Raw genomic sequence first — 23086 nt, 5'->3', positions numbered from 1 at the left:
CAAATCTGTGAAATTTGAGAAGTTTATTGGACCTATAATTCATACAAAGGGACCACAGTCCCTCACAGACAAAAACAGCAAGGCAGCGACTAGTGTCGCTCGGTACAAACAAGCTATGAAACAAGTTCACGACGGCGACTGCTGTCGCCGTTCACACAAAATCATTCACAGCACAGAATGTTCAAATCTATATTCATAGGCATTATGCTCAATTTCTGTTTCTTTACATCTTCTTTCACCTTTCTTTCAAGATCCTCGAGTGTTTTTTTTCCCCTCTTCTATCCCATAAGATTCGATTTTTACTGCGGCTTCGGTTTTCTAAATTGTCTACTTTATATAGCAGGAAAGATGTCAGACTATCAAAATCTGAGATTGTTCTTTCGGTTGCCCTTATTTGTTTTTTAGTGCACCTAAGCTTGATAACTGCAGCTCAGTATCGTCTATTTTGTTGGTGAGGGCTGCTATTTGATTTTTTATTCCATTTTGTGAGGTGACTATTTTTTTTACAGTTTCTTGAGAGAAAGAGAAAGAAAAACTTTTAATTAGAATAGAATAATTCGCAGGAGCCGGGAGGTTGGGGCCGCTAGTCCAGGGCTCCGCTGGCTACAGCTGACTTGCGGACTAGCTGGATGATCCAGGCTTTCTGGTCCAGGTTGTCGCTGATCAGGGACTCCTCCCACTGCTCGTGTGTCGGGTGTGGCACTGTTAACATTCTGTCCGGTTTGTTCTGGCATTCCCGAGATGTAGGATAGAGCGTGGGGCTTGCTCCGCACCAAGGACAGTAACTTGGGTATTGTGTGGGTCTGATCTTGTGTAAAATGTGAAGACTTGGATATATGTTTCTTTTTATTCTCCTCCATTCAGCGGCATCCAAGGAGGGCAGTTTTTTGTGAGGCGGTGAGGAATGTTTTCCTTCTAGCCTGAGCTGTTCTAGCCTATCACCATACGGTCCTGGGAGAGGGTGGGGTTGAGATGGGGATCCGCCCGGTTTGAGAAAGCTCGGGCTAGATTATTCACTACCTCGATTCCAGCCAGGCCTTCGTGACCAGGAGTCCTTGTTATTCTGTGTGAGTGTGAGAGTACTCAATAGTGTGCTCACCCTTCCCTGAGGTTTTCCAGCAAGGTAGTCCCTGCAGGCTTGTTGGGAGTCCGTCAGTATGTGCGATGACTTCCCCTGTTGAGCTTGAGTCTTGATGGGGATGGCTACGGCCAGTGATTCCGCTTCCGCGGGATCTTTGGCATAGATTGAAGCCCTGATGATTCGTCTCGAAGCTGCCTAGCTCGGCACAGGCCCCAGTGCCTATGTATACTTCTTCCGGTCGTTTTGATAGTTTTTGCCAGTGTTTTGACTCTGGTGCTTTTTCTACAGTTCTGCCGTTCGAGGTGCATGTGTCTGGGTAACGGGTTTACATAGATGTCTCTTGAAGATGTCGAAATTTGGGACTTGCTCTCACAGTTTCTTAGTGCCTGCCGTAACCCCAGTCTCGTCAGGATGTCCCTACTCGTTTCTTTTTTGAACCTCTAGAACCGCCTCCCTGAGCGCCTCGAAGGTGTTGTGTGCTTTCAGCGCCAAAAGATGTTCCGTTGATGTCGCTAATGGGATGTTTAGGGCAGTTTTATAGGCTCCCCTTATGATGGTGTCGGTGGCTCTTCTATCAACGATTCTGGTATCTTGATAGGGGACCCCAATCCTGCTTACGACTAGGGCTTGAACTAGGCGCAGGGTGTCTTCCTCCCTCATCCCTTTCCTATGCCAGGTTACCCTTCTAATCATTGATATTTGGATGACTAGCCTTGACAGTTTTGATTGTATAATCCACTCTCTAGATTGCTTTGTGACCACAGCCCCAAAACTCTGATCATCTCTTTTTCTTGATTTTTTTGATTTCCTAGGTAGACTTCGATTTCTCCCGAGGACTGTTAACTTTTTTTGTGTAGCCTGATAAGTTCGGATTTCTCCTCCTGGGAGCATTGAAGGCCGGTCTATTGGCGAATTCTTCGACCATACCTATTGCTGCTTGCACAGCTTCATCCTCCTGCGCCAAGTCCCTGTGTAACCCATATGGTGATGCCATCGCGTAGAAGGTGAAGCCGATATTTTCGCAGGTTAAGAGTTTTTGGGCTAAGTTGACCATTCCTATGTTGAACAGCGCTGGAGAGACCACAGAGCCCTGCGGCATGCCTTTGTTGGGCACGGGTACCGTGGGTAATCGGAGCTCTCCAATTTTTATGGCAAATGCGCGATTCGAGAGGAAGGCCTTCGAATATTTTCTCCCCGCAGTTGATATTGTTTAATTCTTGTAGTATGGTGTGGTGGCCGATATTGTCGTTTGCTCCTGTGAAGTCTACAGCGAGGGGAAGGATTTCGCTGTATTTAAGGATAATATTTATCACCTCTGCTAGGCATCTTGTGTGCAGAGTTCCTTGCGGAAGCCCAGCATGCATGAAGGAAATAGGTTGCTTTCGTCTATGTAATTTTGAAGCCTCAGGAAGATCACTCGTTCATGGAGCTTTCCCGGGCAAGAAGTGAGGGAGATTGGACGGAGGCTTTCTATAGGCGGAGGCTTTCCTGCGTTAGGTATAGGGATGATGTGCGCGTGTTTCCATGCCGACGGAAGCTGGTCCTTCTCCCACAGTTCTTGAGTTTTTTTTTTTTTTTGCCATCGAGCAGTTCTGACACTAACTCGCTTTCTCTGTGGGACTCGAGTTTGTCTCGATGTCACTCGAAAGCAGTATGTTGATGCATTTTGGCGAACGTAGTCTCTTAGCCTAATAACGCGCAGTGAGCACGCCAGCAACAACAGAAACCGGCCATCGCTACGCTAGCAATAAGTGGGAACGGTCTTACTAAGTAAGCCTTTAGAGTGAGGCAGAAATGAGTGATGAACTTGTTGCCGATATTGCTGCTGGCCTGCCCGCTGGTGAATGCCGTCATTTTACTGTCTTTATAAGGGACTGCTGGGTGACGTGATGCGACGTAACTGGTGTCGAGACAGCGCCATGTGGCCCCACTTGCGGAACATAGGGAACCTCGACGATCGGACACGAGCCAAAGTTTTTAGGTCAGGATGACTGAACGCCGTTGATGCGCACTAGACCAGCCATGGTTGATCCCCTTGAAGCATGAGCTCGTAGATCCCAACCACGCTTGCAGCCGTTGGCTCGCAGTCACACAGCGGAAGTGATCTGCTCAGAAGGGCCGTAATAACCGGTAGTTTACCTATTAAAATTTAGAATTTATTCTTTTCTCTCAGTCCCAATAAAATTTCGAGCAGTTTTTCGTATCATCACGCGCTTAAGATGCTAAAGGAATGCCCAATGAAATTTAGTGAAGTTTTTGTTTACCCCTGCTTAAGGTGTTGAATGAATGTCCGATTGAAGTTTAGTACAGTTTCTCTATATTACCGCCCGCTTGAGGTGTTAAGTACTGTTTCTCCGTACCACAACCAGCTTAAGGTGTTTAATGAATCTCCTATTGAAATTTAGTACAATTTTCCTATCACCTGCCGTTTAAGGTGTTGAATTAATTTCCATCGAAATTTAGAGCAGTTGTTTCGTATCACGACCCGGTTAAGGTATTAAATGAATGTCCGTTGCAATTTAGTCAGTTTCTTCGTATCACCGCCGGCTTAAGGTGTTGGATGAATATCCCATTGAAGTTTAGTACATTTTCTCCATATCACCGCCCGCTTCAGGTCTTAAATAGTGCTTCTCCGTACCACCACCTGCTTTAAGTGTTGAATCTCCCATTAAAATTTAGTACAGTTTCCTTATCACGGTCGTTTAAGGTGTTGAATTAATTTCCATTGAAATTTAGAGCAGTTGTTTCGTATCACGACCCGGTTAAGGTGTTGAATGAATGTCCATTCCAATTTAGTGCAGTTTCTCCGTACCACCGCCGGCTTAATGTGTTGGATGAATATCCCATTCAAATTTAGTACAATTTCTCTATATCACCGCCCGCTGGACGTGTTAAGTACTGGTTCTCGGTACCACCACCCGCTTAAGGTGTTGAATGAATCTCCCATTGAAATTTAATTAAGAGTCTCCGCATTGTCGCCAGTTTAAGGTGTTGAATTAATTTGGATTGAAATTTAGAGCAGCTGCTTCTTATCATCATAAGCTTAGGGTGTTGAATGAATGTCCATTGTAATTTAGTGCAGTTTCTCCATATCACCGCCCGGTTAAGATTATAAATGAACCTTGCATTGAAATTTGGCACAGATTATTTTCTCTGTCCCAATGAAATTTCGAGCAGTTTCTCCATATCAGCACGCGCTTATGATGTTGAATGAATGTCCCAATGAAATTTAGTGCAATTTCTCCGTATACCGCCTGCTTAAGGTGTTGAATGAATATCCATTGAACTTTAGTGCACTTTTTCTGTATACAGCGTGCTTGAGGTGCTCAATGAATGTCTGTTGTAATATAGTGCTATTTCTCCCTATCACCCCTTAAAGTGCTGAATGATTGTCTGTTCCAATGAAATTTAGAACATTTGAGTCGTATCACCCCTGCTTAAGGTATTGGGTCATGTCCCAATGACATTTAGAAAAGTTTGTGTCGCCGCCCGTTTAAGCCATGGTTTATGGTTTATGGAGATTTAATTTCCCGAAGCGACTAAGGCTATGAGGGATGCCGTAGTGAAGGGCTCCGGAAATTTCCACCACCTGGGATTCTTTAACGTGCACTGACATCGCACAGCACATGGGCCTCGAGAATTTCGCCTCCATCGAAATTCGACCGCCGCTACCGGAATCGAACCAGCGTCTTTCGGGTCAGCAGTAGTGTGCCATATCCGCGGCAACCTAATGTCCCCATAAAATTTAGTGATTTCTTTGTATAACTGCCTTTTAAGGTGTTGAATGCCTCATTAAAATTTAGTGGTGTTTCTTCCTCTATGTGAATTTAAATGAACAGTTTATGTAAGCGGTTCTAGTGAGGCCTGATCCCTTGCGTCGTTTTTCATAATTTTTCGCTGCAGGTTGATTGTATATTGACAGTTGTTTCACAAGCAAAGAGCACAGATTTTTTCTCTGAAGAAATTTTGTTTTTGGACATATATGCGGTAAACAAGTGTGCTCTGTCTTCAGGAGTCTAACGCTCACAAATTCTTAATTCCTCCTCCTCCTCCTCAAAACAAAATGAAGCAGCTATGTGGAACTCCTTGCGTATATGTCAAAGTTCGACCACCCATGTTTATTTAACGTGGGCGATAACCTTATTACGTGGGCCTTGTGAAATTCCACTGCCGGCTAACCGCAGCCGCTGCTTTTGGGTATCGCACTAAAGGTTGTCAACCTAGGACACCATTGCTGATGCAGCCACCCTCATGTCACTTTTGTTTTGGATGTTTGCTGCTTCATGCAAAATGTTCCTAGATAATGCAGAAAGTGTTCACGCAGGCTGATCCAAGTGAAGTACAGGATACATCTAAAAGGAAATGTTTAATGGAACAGACATGAGCGTAGACAAATAAAGCCGTGGTTTAACTGATATGACACAGAGCATTATAAGTGACGACTACAAGTGCTGGCATTAATATCTAATAACCTTCACTCTGTTTTCAGAAACATCAAATAATCTTCCTAACTTGCTCTGTTTCTGCCTCTGAAGTGGCCACACAGGTTGTGCGCGCTGATTGAGAATTTCGCCGCCATCCTTTACTAACATATCATCCTGCCATTGAAAATCTCTTCGCGTTATATAGTTTTCAAAATGGTAGACATTTGATCAAACGAATATCCTAGCCAATTCTGCATATCCCAAAAGTCTTACAAGCGATGTTGGTATACACGACAGAGGCTCATTACATTTAATAGGTGGTCTAGCTACGCATCTATACACAGAGCTTCAAGTAAACAGCATGTTTAAATGCTTTCTCAAGTAAATCTACACTGCACTGATGATATCGACAAGGTAGCGGAGGAAAACAAGAACTATCTGCAATCAGTTGCATGCAAGGATAAATTGATGTATCGGTATGGACGTTGACCAACAAGCCCAATTCGCTACACAAGTAAGTTTCGTTTAAAAAAAATGACAACACCTGCGTGGTAACACGTAGGCCGTATTCTGAAAGGACGTAGTAAATCGAGAAAATTATCGTAACAAGGAGAACGTTCACAGGTAGTGGTTCTTCAGGAAGTCGCATTGGCTCTTCCGGAACTGAAACGTGCTCCCATCGGTCTTCGAAGGGCTTGAAATCGCTATGGTGTAGTTGAAGATGCTCTCCCCAACGTCGGTCGTAATGGTCCTGCATTGAATCAATACATACGGGCTGGTGCAAAAGCATAGTTTCGGTTCGCAGCCGCCTGCTCCTCCAGCAGGAGAACGCGGTGAAGTGAAGGAAGTCATTCCTTGACTTTTCGCCCTCTGTCGGCGCGAGTGAGAGAGAGTGGAAGCTGTCCTGCAGTGCCTCCCCTGAGTTTTCATATCCATGGCACAAATGGTTCTTTATGGTCGCCTCATGTGGATTAGTTGGCCATCAAGGTGAGAGCTGGAGTTTCCTGCCCTGACATACTACACGACGATGGCGCTTGCTCTTGATGGTTTGGTTTGGTTTATAGGGGTTTAACGTCCCGAAGCAACTCAGACTATGAGGGACGCCGTAGTGAAGGACTCCGGAAATTTCGACCACCTGGGGTTCTTTAACGTGCACTGACATCGCACAGCACACGGGCCTCTAGAATTTCGCCTGCATCGAAATTCAGCCGCCGCGGCCGGGATCGAACCCGCGTCTTTCGGGTCAGCAGCCGAGCGCCGTAACCACTGAGCATGGGCGTCCGGAGGGGGGGGCAAGGGGGGGCGGCTGCACCCCCCTGGAAAATCACTCCCTCGAACCGTGAGTGATGGCCGCACGCCAGGGGCCGTGGTGGGCTCAGCCAAAAGGGTAAAAGCAGCTCCGCTTCCACGCTTTGGGTCACATCTGCGAAATGCCGCGTCCGGGCACGCGTCTTTATGCCGTTTTCAAACCACGCCATCGTTAGCTCTGTTGAAGGCCGACCTGTTGCAGACATACAGCGGCACCGGCGAGCATGTGTTTCAAGCCGTCTTGAAATGGGTGCCTGTTTCTTTGATCTCTAGACAGATAGCGACACGGAGGCAGACAGTGCACAGTGCATCTTGTTTTCGCCTTCGTTATGCCGGCCACCGATGAATTCTTCAGGAGGGAAAGACAAATCAGCCGTGTCCACCCCCGCTTTGTCGGGCTGCTCATGGGCAAGCGGGCGATCAGTTGGCGCCGCCGCCGCTCGCTGTGCCTCCGATCCACGGGAGAGCGCAGTGCGGTAGAAGCGCCGCTATCAGAATCTTCGGCAAAGGAGATTAGCATCTTTTGTTCACGGCGACGCAGTCTCCAGAGGCGCCCCCACACCAGCGTCCCTTGCGTCTTCTCCGAAAACCAGCGCCTTTGGTCAACGCAGCCCGATGGCGCCTGCCTGGCTCGCCTGTCACCTCTGGCTGGGCCTCAAATGACAACAGCGCCCGTGTACTGTGCGAGGTCAGTGCCCGGTAAAGAGACCCTGGTGGTCGACATTATCCGGAGCTCTGTACTACTCCGTTCCTCATAACCTGAGTCGTTTTGGGGCTCTGAACCCCATAAAAACACACAAAACAAATTTTCCTACCGGAGTGGCGAGTGTCCCTTCCCCTTGGAAGTCGCACGGAAGTAAGCCCTTGCACGTGTGCGCGCCTCTGTATTTGTGCTTCGGTGTTTTTAGTGGCCGTTTGTCAACGAAGCTGAGAACAACCAAGACAGTGGACGAGAAAACTACGAGCGGCAAGCAGTGTGCGTGCGGTTGCTCGACTGTGCGGATGCGCGAGCAAGATGGAGCGAGGTGTATGAAGCTGCGAGCGTGCATTTATCTTGTAAATAAGTTTTCGTTGTATGTATAGACATCTTTTGTTTTCAACGTGCGCGTTCAACCGTTTTTCCAATCAATGTGTGTGACGAGTGTGCACCGAGAGCGTGTAATGAAGCACAGAAATGAATTTATCACCCGTGTAATCACGCAATTCGCCCAGAAAAATCCGTGGAGTCTACAGTTGCTGTTCAAGGAAGACTGACTGAGTGACTGTAGTTGCGTGTTTGTGACCATATTGTGCTGTGTGCTGGTCATCAATCCGGGTGAGTCGAGAACCCGTATGCAGCAATACTGAGCACTCTTCTCCACGAAGTGACAGTATATTTTTGGATTTTTTATTAATTTTAATTGTTTCTTCGTTGATAAACAGCAATGTATCTCTCCTAGCCACACTTTAATTTGCTGTTTGTAATTTTTATTTCATGTTTGTATTTCACTTATTTTTTATTTATATATAAATAAATAAATTCATACCGCAAATAGTGCCTTTTTGCTACGAACATGTCCCCCCCCCCCCCCCCCCCCCCCCCCCCCCCCCCCCCCTCCGGCGCCAACAACCAATGGGGCCCCCCCCCTGCAAAAAATTCTGCGGACGCCCTTGCCACTGAGCCACCGCGGCGGGTGCTATTGAGAAAGTTTCTGACAAAATGTGGCTGCAAAGGAAGAGACGCATGTCGAGGAGGCTGTTTGGACTTTTCCCACTGCGTGTGTACGCTGGCTTCGTTTTTAATGCGCCTGCGGCAATACGCCTTGTGCGCACTCGTCTGTGCGTGTGTGTGCCTGTGTGCGCGTGTGTGTGCACGCGGTTTATGGGGGTGTCAGGCTATGAGGGACACCGTATTGGAAGTCACCCAGAATTTCGACCACCTGGGGTTCTTCAACGTGCACAGACATCGCGCAGTACACTGGCCCCTAGAATTTCGCCACCATCGAAATTCGACCGCAGAGGCTGGGATCGAGCCCGCGTTTTCCCGGTCAGCAGCCGAGCACCATAACCACTTAGTCACCGCGGGCGTTGTAAGTGAAGTCAGGAGACAATGTGCCACGCTTTTAACTTTTGGGCTAGGGGTTTGCAGCGGGAGAAAGCTCTGCCTTCGTGTCAGGTAGACTGCATTTCGATGTGCGGAAGAAAAAGGCTTGTTTCAACTTGGTTAGCTTTCACTCTGGCTCAGGCACACACCCTCGGCAATCTCAAGTGGCGCAACCACAAGCCCTTTATATGAGAACTCCCTCAGTTTATGGCGATGCCGGCCACTTGAAGACGAGTCCTTTCAATTCCATGTCCGACATTGAAAACCCCGTCGTAGCCCGTGTCGCATTTAATACATACTCTTGCAGAAGAAACTGTGTGCTAAATGTACAGGGCGTTTCTTCTAAGACTTCACAATTTTTAAAAGTAGGCTTTTTGAGTTAGGATAGCGGCTTTTTTGGAATAGCATTGTCAGTGGTGTGCATCAGAATTCAGCTAAGATGTGCTAACTATATCAGATATTGAATAGTGAACTTTTTAAATATTACAGTTAGGTTCCTTAATTACTGGCATGTCTGTATAGCTCACGGTGCTTAGTATCCAAATCAGTTTGTATAGTTTCTAAAACGCGGTTACCATCAGCGCTGTGGCTCAACAAATTTTGGATACATCACGCCAAAATACATGCCCTTTCGAGAAGCTTGCAGGCGAAGCAACCTTTCCAGTGCAGGCAACTCTTAGAAATAGCCAAAATTTGTTAGACCGCACCGCCGAGGGTAAGCGCGTTTTTTCGGAATTCTAAAAACTGGTATGGATATTAGTGGGCTACAGCCCTTGAGTGTCCGACCTGCGACGACCAAGTGAGTCTGCGCGTGCTCTGATGCTCCCCCAGCAACAATGGCCCCGCGCGATGCCCTCACTGGCCCAGGGCAACGCATCTGTGCCGGCCTGAAAGTCATCGCGTGGGCTGACTGACTCACTGAAAAACTTTATATATAAAATATGTACACGGAGTGAGGGGATCGGTCCTTAAGGGGCCGTCCCTAACAAACGTTAGGTGGGCTGCTCATTACAGGGGCCGCAGCCGGCCGCTCCCCCTCCACCACGCAATTTGCACGCCCACGCACCGCGTACTCTCGACAATCTTGCGCGGCGCAGCACACCACGTTTATTTCGATTTTAATGTCCTGTATTTGTACATAGTGTATATTACCGCCCTACCCCTATCCTTTCTTGCTATCGCTCCCCCCTTTTTTCCTTTTCCCTGTCCTCTCCCAGTCCTCTTATTCCCGCTAGCCGCAGCTCAGGTGCTTCAGGTTTCGATGGCAGATGCCGCGGCTAGCAACATCTGTTCCTTCAATTTTCATTTTTTTTACTACCAGTAAATCGCCCCTAACCACAACTACAGCCTCTAAGTAGTTAAGGAGCCTAACAGTAATAGTTAAAAGTTAACTATTCAATTTTAGTTAACCAGCCTGCTAGTGAACATGTCTTGGCTGTATTCTGATGGAATGAACCGCTTACAATGCTATGCCTGAAAAAGCCCAGCCGCGGTGGCTCAGTGGTTATGGCGCTCGGCTGCTGACCCGAAAGACGTGGATTCGCTCCCGACCGCGGCGGCCGAATTTCGATGAAGGCGAAATTCTAGAGGCCCGTGTGCTGTGCGATATCAGAGCACGCAAGAAACCCAGGTGGTCGAAATTTCCGGAGCCCTTCACTACGGCGTCCCTCACAGCATAAACCAAACCAAATTACCTAAAAAATGCCTGCTTTAAAATCTGTGTAATGCTTTAGGTGACGCACCTTGTATAGCTGCTTCGTTTGTGGAAAGGATCCTCGCGATCCACCGCCTACATCCTCCCTCACACGCACGTGCAGACTGCCACACGGACCTGAAGAGTATTCTGAATGGTCAACATGTAAGCATTGGAGTTTTACGTTTCTAAATATTACGCCGACCGCGACACGGTTTACTCTGAATAACGTAAAGAAAGAGAAAACATGGAGAGACGCTGCAAAGCACACAATGTCGGCTCGCGTCTATTCGCAGTAGCAAAGTTAAGCAAAAACGGCAGCGCATATCTTGTTCAAAATGCAGAACTGCGAGTCGTAGTTAATCTGTATCATCGCCAGGCCTTTCGCTCCTCAGAGAATCTATTCACGTTTGTGTACGCTTCGCAACACGGCAGGCTGGCATGCGCGTTGAGGTGTCTTCCGCAAAAGCCACGGGGCGCGGATAACAAGAAAAAAAATCCCCATTTCTTCCGAGGGCGGGTCTCGCGTGGAATTCGGCTCCGACCCTGACTGCGGTGCGCAGAGGTGGGGTACAGGGTTGCCATCCTCGCCTCCTTTTTTTTCCCTTTCCTTGTCAGAATCCGCCGAGCGTTTGCAAACTGAATTCAGAGCAGGGTTTCGTGTAAATAGGGGGCTTGTTGGCGCGCGTTCGCGAATAGGAAGCGCTTGTCAACTCCAGACACGCATGTCCGACAAAGAAAGTAATAAGAAACGTGGGGGGGGGGGGGGGGGGGCTTTCTTCGTCGTCTCTCGCCGTATTCGGGCCGCCACCTTAGCGCTACTTATTTACATGCCGCAGCCCGAGTTTCCAGTCTTGCGACGTTCGGTGTTGGAAGACGAAGGGTGACGTTGGAATAACCACTGCCAAACATTCTGTGCCTAAGTTCGACACCAATTCTCCACTCACACTCCCACGTCTGTCATTCCAGCAAGCCTCTTCCGTCGTGCTTGCGCAGTAGCTCGCACGCACCTCTTTCTAACTACCCACTCGCTGTCTTTTGCCACTTCAGAGCGACATCCGTTGCACCACTAGAATAAAATCCTGTACTGTAACTCAGGTTGGCACTGAAGCTCTGCCCACGTTCAGGACCTCCGAATAGAATTCCTCCGTGGTGAGAAGTAAAGCGTTGTTAAGAGTTTTTCTTGTTACCTGAATAAGAAGCTAATCACAGGACAAAATTATAAGCTGAAGACATGCCTTCACCTTGTTTGATAGAGTCAAATATCAAAAAGCTGATTTTGCCCCGCGGTGGTGGCTCAGGGATTACGGCGCTCGGCTGCTGGCCCGAAAGACGCGGGTTCGAACCCGGCCGCGGCGGCTGAATTTCGAAGGAGGAGAAATTCTAGAGGCCCGTGTGCTGTGCTATGTCAGTGCACGTTAAAGAACCCCAGGCGGTCGAAATTTCCGGAGCCCTTCACTACGGCGTCCCTCATAGCCTGAGTTGCTTCGGGACGTTACACCCCAATAAACTAAACCAAACCAAAAAGCTGATTTTGTTCACAGTTATAAATGATCAGCGAAGTATTAAAGGACAGCGCGGACCGGGGCCAGTGCTGCCGACTGCTGTTTTCTTAATTTGTATCCTACTACAGGGGCATCGAGCAAGTCTTGGGCTATAGAATCGAAACTTGTAATATTGAGGTAAAAGTTTGAAACGTGTTTATTTTTTTTTCTGGAGGCAGAACTTATTGAACTCGTACCAGGGGCCGGCTTTATTGTTCGAGAAGTGAGAGAAGTCCTTGCGCGAGACGGTATTCTCCCAAATTTATTAAATCAGTTGTCTAGAAAACTACCTTCGAGAAGTTTTTCTCGAAACAAGAACTTCAAGTTAACAGAACTGATACTCCTTAGATGTCAAAGTGCTCCAAGCAGTCACTTCACGCCTTCTTAAACACAATCAAACATTTATAATATTCAGATCGTTCTGAGGGTGTCGAGTTGCGAGGTTTGATTCCCAGGACAACCTTCATAAGAAGGTACATGATGGCTACTGCTTGGACACACTGATTCAAAGAATCAAATTACCTGCGTCTACAACGCAGATTACTACCCACCAAGGTGCCCCATTCTCGGGAGAACTGGGCTGCTCCTCCCGCAGTTGCTCTCCGACCAATCCAGCACTCGTTGCTCACATCGCCCACTTGCTGGGCGATATGGGGTTAGACTCTCCGGCTCGAGACGGCGACTCGGACCAGGCTTGGAAAATTAATGTGTTCTCTCAGAGTCATGTCATGTGTCTTAATTTGCGCTGGTTAAGGGCCACGGCAAATGCCTGAAAATATTGCGCATGAGCGCTAGCTGCCCATGGCCTACCGTGTTCACCCTATATTCTGGTAATGCATCTCATACGGAAAAGGATTGTTGGAAGCGCCAATACTGAGGTGGCATTGCTGCTGCTTTTCTGGTATTAACGGCGGTTGGCGCATGTTGATGAAAGCCGATTGAGCAGCGCTAACAGACAGGACGGAAGAAAGGAACAGCGCGTGTGTGCGTGCTGTCTGTCAGCGCTGTTCAATCGGCTTCCATCAGTTAGCGGCAGCAGTGCCTTTTCTACGCCTGGCAACGTATAACGCTGCTCCCATGTCAAGAAAAGAAAGCGCCATCTAACTCCTCTCGAACTTTTCTCTCTGCATTCTTCGCGAGTGCGGCACAAGGGCGTATTATCAAGGCCGCGGGCCTAAATGTGTTTAATCTCGTATATGAGTCCCTCCTCATCTCCCCCACTCAGTCAAAGCCCGATCCATCGCAACATCGTGCTTGCCAGTTTTGCCAGCCGAATAGTATCGCCATATACGCTGCCGGCAGGCGCTTTTATGCATTTGCTTCGCTGCTGCCTAACAATACCAGCATACCATCACTACCCATTATCGCCATCATCATCATCAGCCGAGTTGACTCCACTGCAGGACGCTCCCTGCAGTAAGGTCCAGTTTTCCTTTAGCCACAGCCACGTTATTCCAGCAAATTTCTCAGCTCGTAACTCCACTTGACCTGTGGCCTTGCTTGCTCATTTCCTTGGCATGCCACAGCAGAGAGAGAGCAGCGAGTGGCGTAGCGATCAGGGCACAGAGAAGGGATGTCAACAACGGGGTCCAAAGTTTCGTCTCCATCCCTTGTCTGCTGCTGCGCTACAATTCCGAGCACAGTGAAGCGTCAAGCAACCGAGTTTCTACGCTAGACAAGAAACCCTTCGTCTGGTTTCATCCCAGTCAGCCCTACTGACCCTCTCTTGGCGAACTCCGTCCAGAGTGCGATCATGCGGCGGCTGAGCGCCTGCTCCTCGGCGTCGCCGTCGGGGTGCCGCAGAGGTTCCCCGAACACCAGACCCAGCGCGTAAAGCCGGGGCGCGCTGTCTTCGCCGTCGTCGGCCGCCGATGCATTGTGCCTCCGCTTGAGCAGCAGGTAGCGGTGCACGCTGTTGCCCGCTTCGTCCAGGTAGTCGGCGAAGTGGCGCACAGGGCACACCACCAGCACGTCCATGAGCAGGTCGCCCGCCCAGTTGCCCGCCGAGCTCTGGGCTGCGCGAGGGCGCTCGCTCTACTATTTTGCCATTTCAGCGCCTCCTTCCACTCTACAGTCCCTTTTGCAGAGCTGCTTCCTCAAAGTTCTGTGCGCCAAATCTGCAGGCGGTGGAACCTGCGCCTCGCCGTGGCGGGCGTCGTTTTAACGGCGTCTGAGGAAGACATTCGTTGGATACTACCCTCTAAAAGTGGCTTGCAAATAAAATTCTAGCAAGGAAATGAAGCTGGAAATGAATTGTTTGTTGCTGTCAGAGAATGTATCGAAAGGAATGGTGAAAGTTTTCGAAACTCAGCCGGTGTGCCAGCAGACAGCTTCATTTACTTGCTAGAATTTTATTTGCAAGCAACTTTTATTTCTTTTAACGATGACTTTTACATTCAACGACAAGGCATTTGCATTGGATCCTGCCTCGCACCGACCCTTTGCAATATGTTTTTAGCCGCTATTGACCGATCCCTGAACCATGTGTTTAGTAACCAGGGTGTACTTAAGGCAATTAGATATGTTGACGATTTTCTAATTGTTTTATCTAAAGAAAAAACATTGACCCCCACTCATTCAGTGGATAGCATTTTAACTCTTTTTAAACGTTAGGGGAAGGGCTTGAATTTTACGCGCGAACTTCCGACCCATGGTTCGCTGCAATTTTTAGATCTCAACTTAGTGTTTGATTTGCATCACATCTGCTGGCACTACGCACCGCGAGCGCAGAAAGGGCTTCTTCCCTATGATTCTGCCCATTCGAAGATAGTTAAGAGAGCCATAGTTAGCTCGTGCCTGGAATCTTCTCTGACGAAGTCATGCCCGCATGCAATACACACCAGCTTTCATAATCAGATAAACAGGCTGCTTTCAGCCGGCTTCCCCTGCGAGGTCATCTCAGCTGTGGCCGAGAACCTTCTTCGGAAGGTAACAAAAATTGCTGTGGCTTAGCTTGGTTAAGCCCGGTAATTGCGAAAGCAATATCCGTAGCTACGCCATGGTTCAGCTGGTAGTGTAGCTGGTGGTGGTGCTTGTGGTTAGACTTGTGGTGGTGCATCGGTTGTACAATCCAATCCAATCCAATCCAATCCAATCCAATATGCTAATATGGTAGCTATCGGCCTCGCTACGCGACGGGCTGAAAGTGCAACTAGTATTATTTTCGCAATAAAAAGGAAACCGCGCTAACAACGAGGAGCGATTGCCGCGAAGAAAGACTACGGTCGTCTCGTATATGCACAAGGTGGCCCACAACATAAAAAAGTGGCAAATAGGCATGGCGTTCCTGTGGTGTTTTCGGCGCCACGCAAGCTCGCCGGGTTGTGCCCAAGGATCAGCGCGGAAGGCGCTCGACGAAGAACATGCGAGATAAAGCATGCGGCACAATTTGTCAAATGCGCCACGGGCATTGTATATGTGATTCCGCTCAAGTGTGGTCGCGTGTATGTAGGCCAGACAGGACGCTGCGTGAATGAACGCGCAGGGGAGCATCAGCGTTCAATTTAGAATATAGAAGGAGCAAATTTGCCTACTCATTGCATTCCATGCACCGGTTGTGAGCCACTGCTAAATAATATCAGAATTCTTGGCAGGAGCAATGACAAATTTCCCGTGAACTTCTAGAGGCATACCACATCAAGGCAAGAGGTGATAACTGTGTGAGTGACACCTCCGTTTCATTGTACAACGCGGAAAATAATTTTTTGGAGCGTTTTTGATGGATTGTTGCGCAGGGTTTGATTTGCCTCCTTATCCTCTCTTTCCCCTCTTTGTAGGCACGTGTGCACACTGCCTATAAAGCGGCACTGAATCGAATAAACACCAGTTGATAGTTTGCGCTCTTTCAGTCTCCCTCGTGTTTTTTTCCTGTGTGTGTGTCTTCTGTGCGCAATTCGTACCTACAGCTGACAAATAAATGACATGATCGATGACGACGTCATTCAGCCATCCCGCACTCCGTGAGCAGCGCCTGTCGTACGTATTAGTGAAAAAGAAAGACGGGAGAATACGCTTTTTCGTAGACTACCACTGGCTAAAGAGCATAACCAAGAAAGACGTTTACCCGCTGCCATGAATATATGACGCACTCAATCTCCTCTACAGTGCCACGTATACGTTTCGTCGATCGACCTTAATGATTGCAGATGACGAAAGTGATCATCGAGAAAAGATTGCATTCATCACACTTGATGGGTTGTTCGAATTTAAAGTTACGTCGTTTGATATCCGCTCTGCTCTAGCGATATTTCTGAGGCTTATGGACACCGCTTTGCAGACTCAAAAAGTAGACCTGTCTTGTCAATACCGTAGTCATTTTCGCGCCGGCCTTCCAGCCTTGACACCGTCCTCAACGTTATCAAGACCTCTGGGCTGACACTGAAAGCGTAAATGTGCCATTTCGGTTACCAGGATCTCAAATTCTTGTTTAGAGGGTGTTAAGCCAGATCCAGAAAATAACATCGGCCATCGCTCACTTCTCGTACTCCAAAGATTGGAAACAACCCCGTCGATTCCTCGGGTTATGCGCTCACTATCGGTGCTTTGGCAAGGATTGCTCTCGCATCGCCAAGCCGCTGACGCGTTGTAAGCAGGTAGGCTTAGATCTATTTTTTTTTATTTCTTTTAACGAGCTGACGAAACGGCATTTTCAAGGAACCGCGCTACTTGTCCAGCCATCCATCCAAGCCGTCGGTTGCTGCTACAACTGGTGGCGGGCGTTGCCCTTTGTTTCGGCTGCTCAGCCAGCCTTTTCGAAAACTGTACTTTCGGGCGCGACAACAGCTTTTCACTTGTTACAAAAAAAAAAAAAACAGCCAAATTCAAATGCCGCATCACTTCTCGAAGAACGTAAACCGTATTGCGCTACTTTGCGAGCGATACTTTCTCTCGTTTAAGCCAGTATTTCGCGCGAAGAAACTTTTTAAATCAGCCGGATAAACACGAAAGTCTGTGTATATGCTTCGGTTTTCGAGAGATTGTAGTGCAATGCGAAAGCCGTTACAAGGGAAATTTTTGTTGTCAGGGATACACGACTCTGAAGTCGGTTAGACTATGATGTGGTTTACCTGCTGTGACAAGAGTGAACTCCACAAGCGCAGCCCTTTATTTTGACGGGACCCCCTTCGCTAGTCTCGTGACATACCACAAAGCGTTTTCTATTGATTCGCGAGAGGGCATCTCCATGACCCCAACGCCTGTGTGATTGTGCAACCAGCTAACTTGAATTCAGTCGCAGAATTTCCGAAGCGCCAAGGCCAGTACTTAAAATTGTGATGCCGGAAACAGCACGTTAATAGCATGGCTGAGCTTTTAGCGGTTATAGATATTATTCTTTCTTTTTTTTCATATGTGTGCGCTTCGTTTCTCGGCAATGTTTCTAGCTTGTCAGGGCTGTTTTTGCGAAAGCAATACTACTCCCAAGAACGGCCTTTCGCGTAGCGGCGGCCACTTGGCACGTTTGACCTTTAGAATGACCCCTGATGTCATACCACGCCTAGTGACGTCACAGCGTGACGTCATACCAGGAGCGAGAGGCCAACTCGGCTCGTCGGGTAACGGCACGGCGCGCCGCGCTCCTCCCGCTAGAGGCGCTGCATATGCAGTATAAAACACCTGCTTTCGCAACCTACCAGGCTTAACCAAAGCTAAGACCCCTCAAATTTTATTTGTTTACTGAACTCCAAAATGTACGAACGTCGTAAATGTACGTTTCGGTTACTAATCTTTGAGGCAATCTGAACATGCAGACACTTCAATCTCGTCGCAAGTTGCACCGTCTAAAAATGTTGCATGGGATTGTTAATAACTTAACAAACATTCATTTTGAGACTTACATGGCATACAACACTTCACGACCAACGCGCAATAAACACAATTTGACAATCATGGTGCCACGGTGCCGAACGAAAGCGTATCAGTTTTCTTTTTTTTCCAAGAACGATATTGGAATGGAACGGGCTTCCGTGTGACGTGGTCCGTTTGACAGATCAGAAGTCTTTATCTGCTGTCATATCGTCATTTTAAGCGCAGTGTTCATTCATGCTCTTTTGTTTGCTTTCTTTTGTATTTTTAGGTAACCGAGTGCATTAATCTTGCTCTTTGTCTTTCTATAAAACCCTGTGTGTTACCTTTTGCTTCTTTATTTGCATTTGTACTTGCTTTGTTTTGTCGCGATGTACGATGTATCCTTGTACCGCTCCTGCCTTGGCCACGAAATGGAGGCTGGCAGTATTGAATAAATAAAAAAAAATAAAACCTTAGCATAAAGCATGAAATGGACCCTTGTAACTGATGTCTAGCTGGAAATGAAAAACAGCACGCGGCTAGCAGTTGTTAAGAACTCTTGATCGAACTGACTAATTGCGGTTTATCGTGACAAGCAAATTGTGGATTTGAACGGCAGCCTGAAGTTGATCCGGCCCAGTATGAGAAATATTCAAGAAGCCTTGCCCATATCAGGCCCCCGAAAAGCCGTCTCCAAGCGACGCGTGAAAGAGCGGAGCTCACGTTCATGTAGTATCGGGCGACGACAATGGAGCTGTCGTTGCTGAAGCCCAGCTCCGGGAGTAAGGTGGGCGCGAAGCTATTGAGCAGCTCGCCGGGGAGGATGCCCTTCTTCCGCAGGTACGACACCATGGACGGGGCCTCGTCCTCCGCGTGGCCGAGCAGGACGTTCACGCCAGTCACCTGCGTTCAGTAATTGAAATATGGAGACGGCCACAGAAATGTCTGTTATGGCTCAGCCCTACCTGCACAGCAGTTGGGCTGACTCCTCAGTAACTACGGTGAATCAATCCTTTCTCCCAGTTATCGTCGCACTGATGCGCACTAATGCGCACACCAGAACCACCTGATCACAAAATTAGAATCGATTCAAAACAGAGCTGCCAGGTTCATCTGCAACGACTATAGGTCCCAATGCGGTGTGATAAAAAAGAAAAAAAAAGAAAAGGAAAGCGATCTCTCGCCTCTAAAAAATCGCTGCTCAGCTTCGCTCCTATGCTTGCTGCACAGGTATCTGTATACAGACTGCCACTTTGCTAATCTATTGCGCGCTTGTACACGTTTGCTTGTGGGTGATGCATTTTGTGAAGAAGTTAGCGCAAATGTTACTCGACCTAAGAGCTTCAAATCGTGTTTTAAAAAAAGAAAACTATCGGCCTAGATTCGAACAAATACGGGAAACATGCTGAGGCGTGGGAAAGCGAGGATGTTTCACTTAGTTTGCGAAGAGTGAATTTGCTGGTATAGTATGGACGGGGAAGACACCTTCTTTCCCAAAGCTTGGTTTGCTGTGTCGGCCTTTCCCCAAGCCTTGATAGATCTAGAGTTTGGGAATTTACTCGCTTGGTTATTGCCACCACTGAGGGCGGTGACACAGGGATTAAGAGAGGCTGTTTTGGGGGAACCAGGGACTGGTTTCTACAGGTCGGTCTGCTAAAACGGATTAACGGGCTTGTTCATCATGACAAAACGGCGCAGACAAGACAAGGACAAGGAAGGCAACCATGCGGTCGTATTCCTTCCTCGTCCTTGTTTTGTCTGCGATCTTCTGTCACGATGTCTCCTTGTTGTTCTTCCATTCTACTTTATTTTATCTTTTGTGTGTAGATAACCATTTAACACTCCCGAAGTTGATTTCGAGTAATGTGCTCGAGCAAGTCGAACCTGGAAGGCGTTCTGCATCCTTTTACCATGTTCATCGACATCATTCCCTCAGGAACCTCAGAGTGGGAGGGAGAGGAGACCACAACTGTCGTCTGTAAGTGGGCTTCTAATCGGAGAAGGCTCCCAGAGGGTTCCGTTTCGTTACTGCTTCTGGAGGCTTTGATTCAGAGAAGAGAGCGAAATTGCGCCTGGTAGACTGCGTGGGCAGGTTCCGCCCACAGACACTCACTTGGACGAGGTGCCTCAGCTTCGAAGGCGAGTCCGGCAGGAGCCCGCTGAATGTGGGCGAGAAGCGAGGCACCGCGAGCGAGGCGTCGGGCCAGTACAGCGACTCGGCGTCGGCATTGCGCAGGCAGCTGGCGACGGCCTCGCTGCCGCAATGCACGCGCTGCGCGAGCCACTCCAGGTTGGCGCGCCCGTTGTCGCGCATCCTGCGAGCGCCGTTTTAGGACCACGTCAGAGCTAAGCCCTTTTGCGGAGTGATTTTGAGCTCTGAGGGTAAGGAAGCGCTGTTGACTATGTGGTGTATATTTACTCGACCATTGGTACTGAAAAAAGCGCACCTTTACAGGAGACTTGGTGAACAGGCTGAGAGAGTTCTGGTTCATACCTCGCGCAAACTCGTGCGCCCAACTGCACGGTACTCGATTCGGTCCGGCCTGCCGAGATCTGTACCTCATCCCGCTTCAGCCGGACTCGCGGAAAGGGCGCCACAGTCGGAGGGCTTTAGCGGACAAATTAAGCTACTGAGGAAGCAGATGAAGGAAGCCTGTGGTTCTGAGGCGATTGGTAGGGCTCAAAAGGGCCTCCAAGAGGCCTCCTCGTGCTCGAAAAACGGACTTCCAGTGTGTCATCGTAAGGCATGCACCTTCTCCAATTCCGAATTAATGGAGTTTCTTGAAATGGCACGAATAGGTGCGGAGCGCGCGTCTCTCGGAAACGATGCATTCATTTGGTCCGCGTCGTAGACAAGGCACATAATCCTCCAAGGATTCCCAAATGCGACGCTCAATTGTCTCGCTAGAACTGCGCAGTGCCATAAGCGCTGCACGAAGCGCACCGGGGCGAGTTGCAGCGACCTGCAGAAAGCAGTGTCGAGCCGCGTCGTATGCCTCGACTGTGACTCTGCAAAAATCTTGGGCGCGCTCACTTGTCTCTATGCACTATGTGATCGTTACTCCATTTTTTTTGTGTGCAATGGTGCTTTTACGTGGACAGGATGATTAGCATCCCTGCTAAATGCTTAACCCGCTTTAGAATTCGATGAGATTAAAAGGGTCGAATGCGGGAAAGCTGAGGGCTAAGTATTCCGTCTCATGGTCACACTCTCTTGCTCTAGCGTTTAAATTGATGGCGCAGTCGCTGTATAAAACCGCAGCGGCGTTGAGGCACCTCCGCAGCGGCTAGCAGGGAGTTCGATGAAGACGTTTCCACAGCGGCGCAACAATTTCAACGCAAAAATTGGGAGGAAGAAAACGAACGCCTCCGAAGGCGGCAAAGGTCGCGAATCATTGTTTGACGGCTACGCACGGCAGGCGAAGGCAGCGGATATCTGAAATGACGGCCGCGCTTCGATGGAGGCGAAACGCAAAAAGGCGCCCGTGTGCTGTGCGATGTCAGTGCACATTAAATGATCCCTAGATGGTCGAAATTATTCCGTAGCCCTCCACTAGGCCGCCTCTTTTTTCCTTTGTTCTTTCACTCCCTCATTTATCACTTCCTTACGGCGCGGTTCCGGTGTCTACCGAGAAGCGTGAGACAGTTACTTCGCCACTTCCATTCCTCAAAACAGATTTTCATTTCACAAACAGTCACGTCATCGGCTAGTTTCTACGCATTCCTCCGATGCTATGAGAAGAAGCCTGCCGATCGTCCTGTCATTAATCGGCGATTTCGTCATCAATTTAAAGGCTAACGCAAAACAACTTGGTGCGCTTAACCTACACGCTTTATACATTCTAATCCTTGTGTCTCGCCGAATTCTCCATAAAGCAATTCAGGTTCCCTTTAATTTCGAGCGCCTGGGGATCTTTAACGTTTACTGACATCGCACAGACGGGCGGCTTTGCTTTCCGCCTCCATCGAAACGCGGCCTGCGCTGCTGGCTTCGAACCCGGGAACTCGGGCTCAGTAGTCGAGTTTCCTAACCACTGAGCCATCGTGGCAGGTCGAAATTATTCCGGAGCCCTCCATTATAGCACCTCCCTTCTTCGGATCTCCACCGAGATATGAGGCCATTTAGTGAGCCATTTCCTTCCCTCAAAAACCTAGTTTTCATTTTTTCCCCTTTGGTTTTGGTTTATTAAGGTTTAACGTCCCAAAGCGACTCATGCTATGAGGGACGCCGTAGTGGAGGGCTCCGGAAATTTCGACCACCTGGGGTTGTTTAACGTGCACTGACATTGCATAGCACACGGTTCCTCTAGAATTTCACCTCCATCGAAATTCAGCCGCCGCGGCCGGATAACTCTGTAAGGCTGTTTTTTCTCGACACAAAGCCTTGGTAAGTGAATGTAGGTTTGTTATTTGTATTCCTAAATCGACATCTACAGCCACAATAAGCCTCTTTCTCAAGAATACATCTGGGCACTTCAGAAGGGGGCACTCAAGCGGTTGATTAGTCGATCGATAAATCTAGAGAGCATCTGAGTGCTCAGAAGGAGACCTGGCGAAGGGGCTTCCGCTCATGAGAATGGCCCTGGTGGTGAGGCGCTGCGACTGTCCGAACAGATGCAGCCCGATGGATCCCGCTCCGGCGTCGTGACCCATGACGACCACGTCGGAGCCGTTCCCCGCGAAGCTGCCGATGTGGGCGCGCGTCCACTCGAGTGCGAGCAGCTGGTCGTGCAGGCCCGCGTTGCCGGGCGCCTCGGGCCCACCGCTGTACAGGAAGCCCAGAGCGCCCAGCCGGTAGTTGGGCACCACCACCACCACGTCGCCCAGGGCCGACAGGTAGCTGCGGCATTGAAAAGAAAGCAGCCCAATGGGCGGAGAAGTGGCAGTAATATCTCCTCAGTCTGCACACAGAAGACTTTCCCTGGTCAACTTTCCGCCAGTGCAAATTCCAGCCAAGCGTGGACCCCAAAGTGGGCGTTCTATGTACAGCCTTTGTCAACAGTTTGGAGCCCAGGGGGTTTTCTTTTGAGCCATATTGTGTCGTTCTTAATGTATCTCTAGCGCTCCAAATTTCCTGGACATGAGAAGATTTCCGGTACTGCCTCCTGCAATAGGTAGGACTTCCATGGATGCTCCTGGAGTCCCAATATAAAGCTTGGAAGTGAACCC

General features: G+C 48.7%; 2 protein-coding genes across 2 annotated transcripts in view; both read right to left on the bottom strand.

Annotated features, from left to right (window-relative positions):
• LOC149371692 (uncharacterized) overlaps positions 1-18779 on the bottom strand; it is a 137689-nt gene extending 118910 nt beyond the window's left edge. Inside the window, exon 1 of the mRNA XM_089565933.1 lies at positions 18641-18779. The gene's annotated coding sequence lies outside the window, so the exon portion shown is untranslated. The remainder of the gene's footprint in view (positions 1-18640) is intronic.
• LOC149371691 (acetylcholinesterase-like) overlaps positions 5886-23086 on the bottom strand; it is a 24652-nt gene continuing 7451 nt past the window's right edge. The window contains exons 3-7 of the mRNA XM_089565931.1: positions 22467-22757; positions 20031-20232; positions 18641-18820; positions 13854-14143; positions 5886-6256 (exon numbers count right to left, since the gene is read on the bottom strand). Of these exons, the coding sequence (XP_089422057.1) occupies positions 6124-6256; positions 13854-14143; positions 18641-18820; positions 20031-20232; positions 22467-22757 (1096 nt within the window). The 3' untranslated portion in view covers positions 5886-6123. The remainder of the gene's footprint in view (positions 6257-13853; positions 14144-18640; positions 18821-20030; positions 20233-22466; positions 22758-23086) is intronic.

The sequence above is a fragment of the Amblyomma mixtum genome, chromosome 1 (assembly GCF_055824585.1).
Source record: "Amblyomma mixtum isolate Tamu chromosome 1, ASM5582458v1, whole genome shotgun sequence".
Taxonomy (NCBI): Eukaryota; Metazoa; Arthropoda; class Arachnida; order Ixodida; family Ixodidae; genus Amblyomma; species Amblyomma mixtum.
Note: the sequence above shows the minus strand (reverse complement) of the source record. Positions and strands in the feature narration are given on the sequence as shown.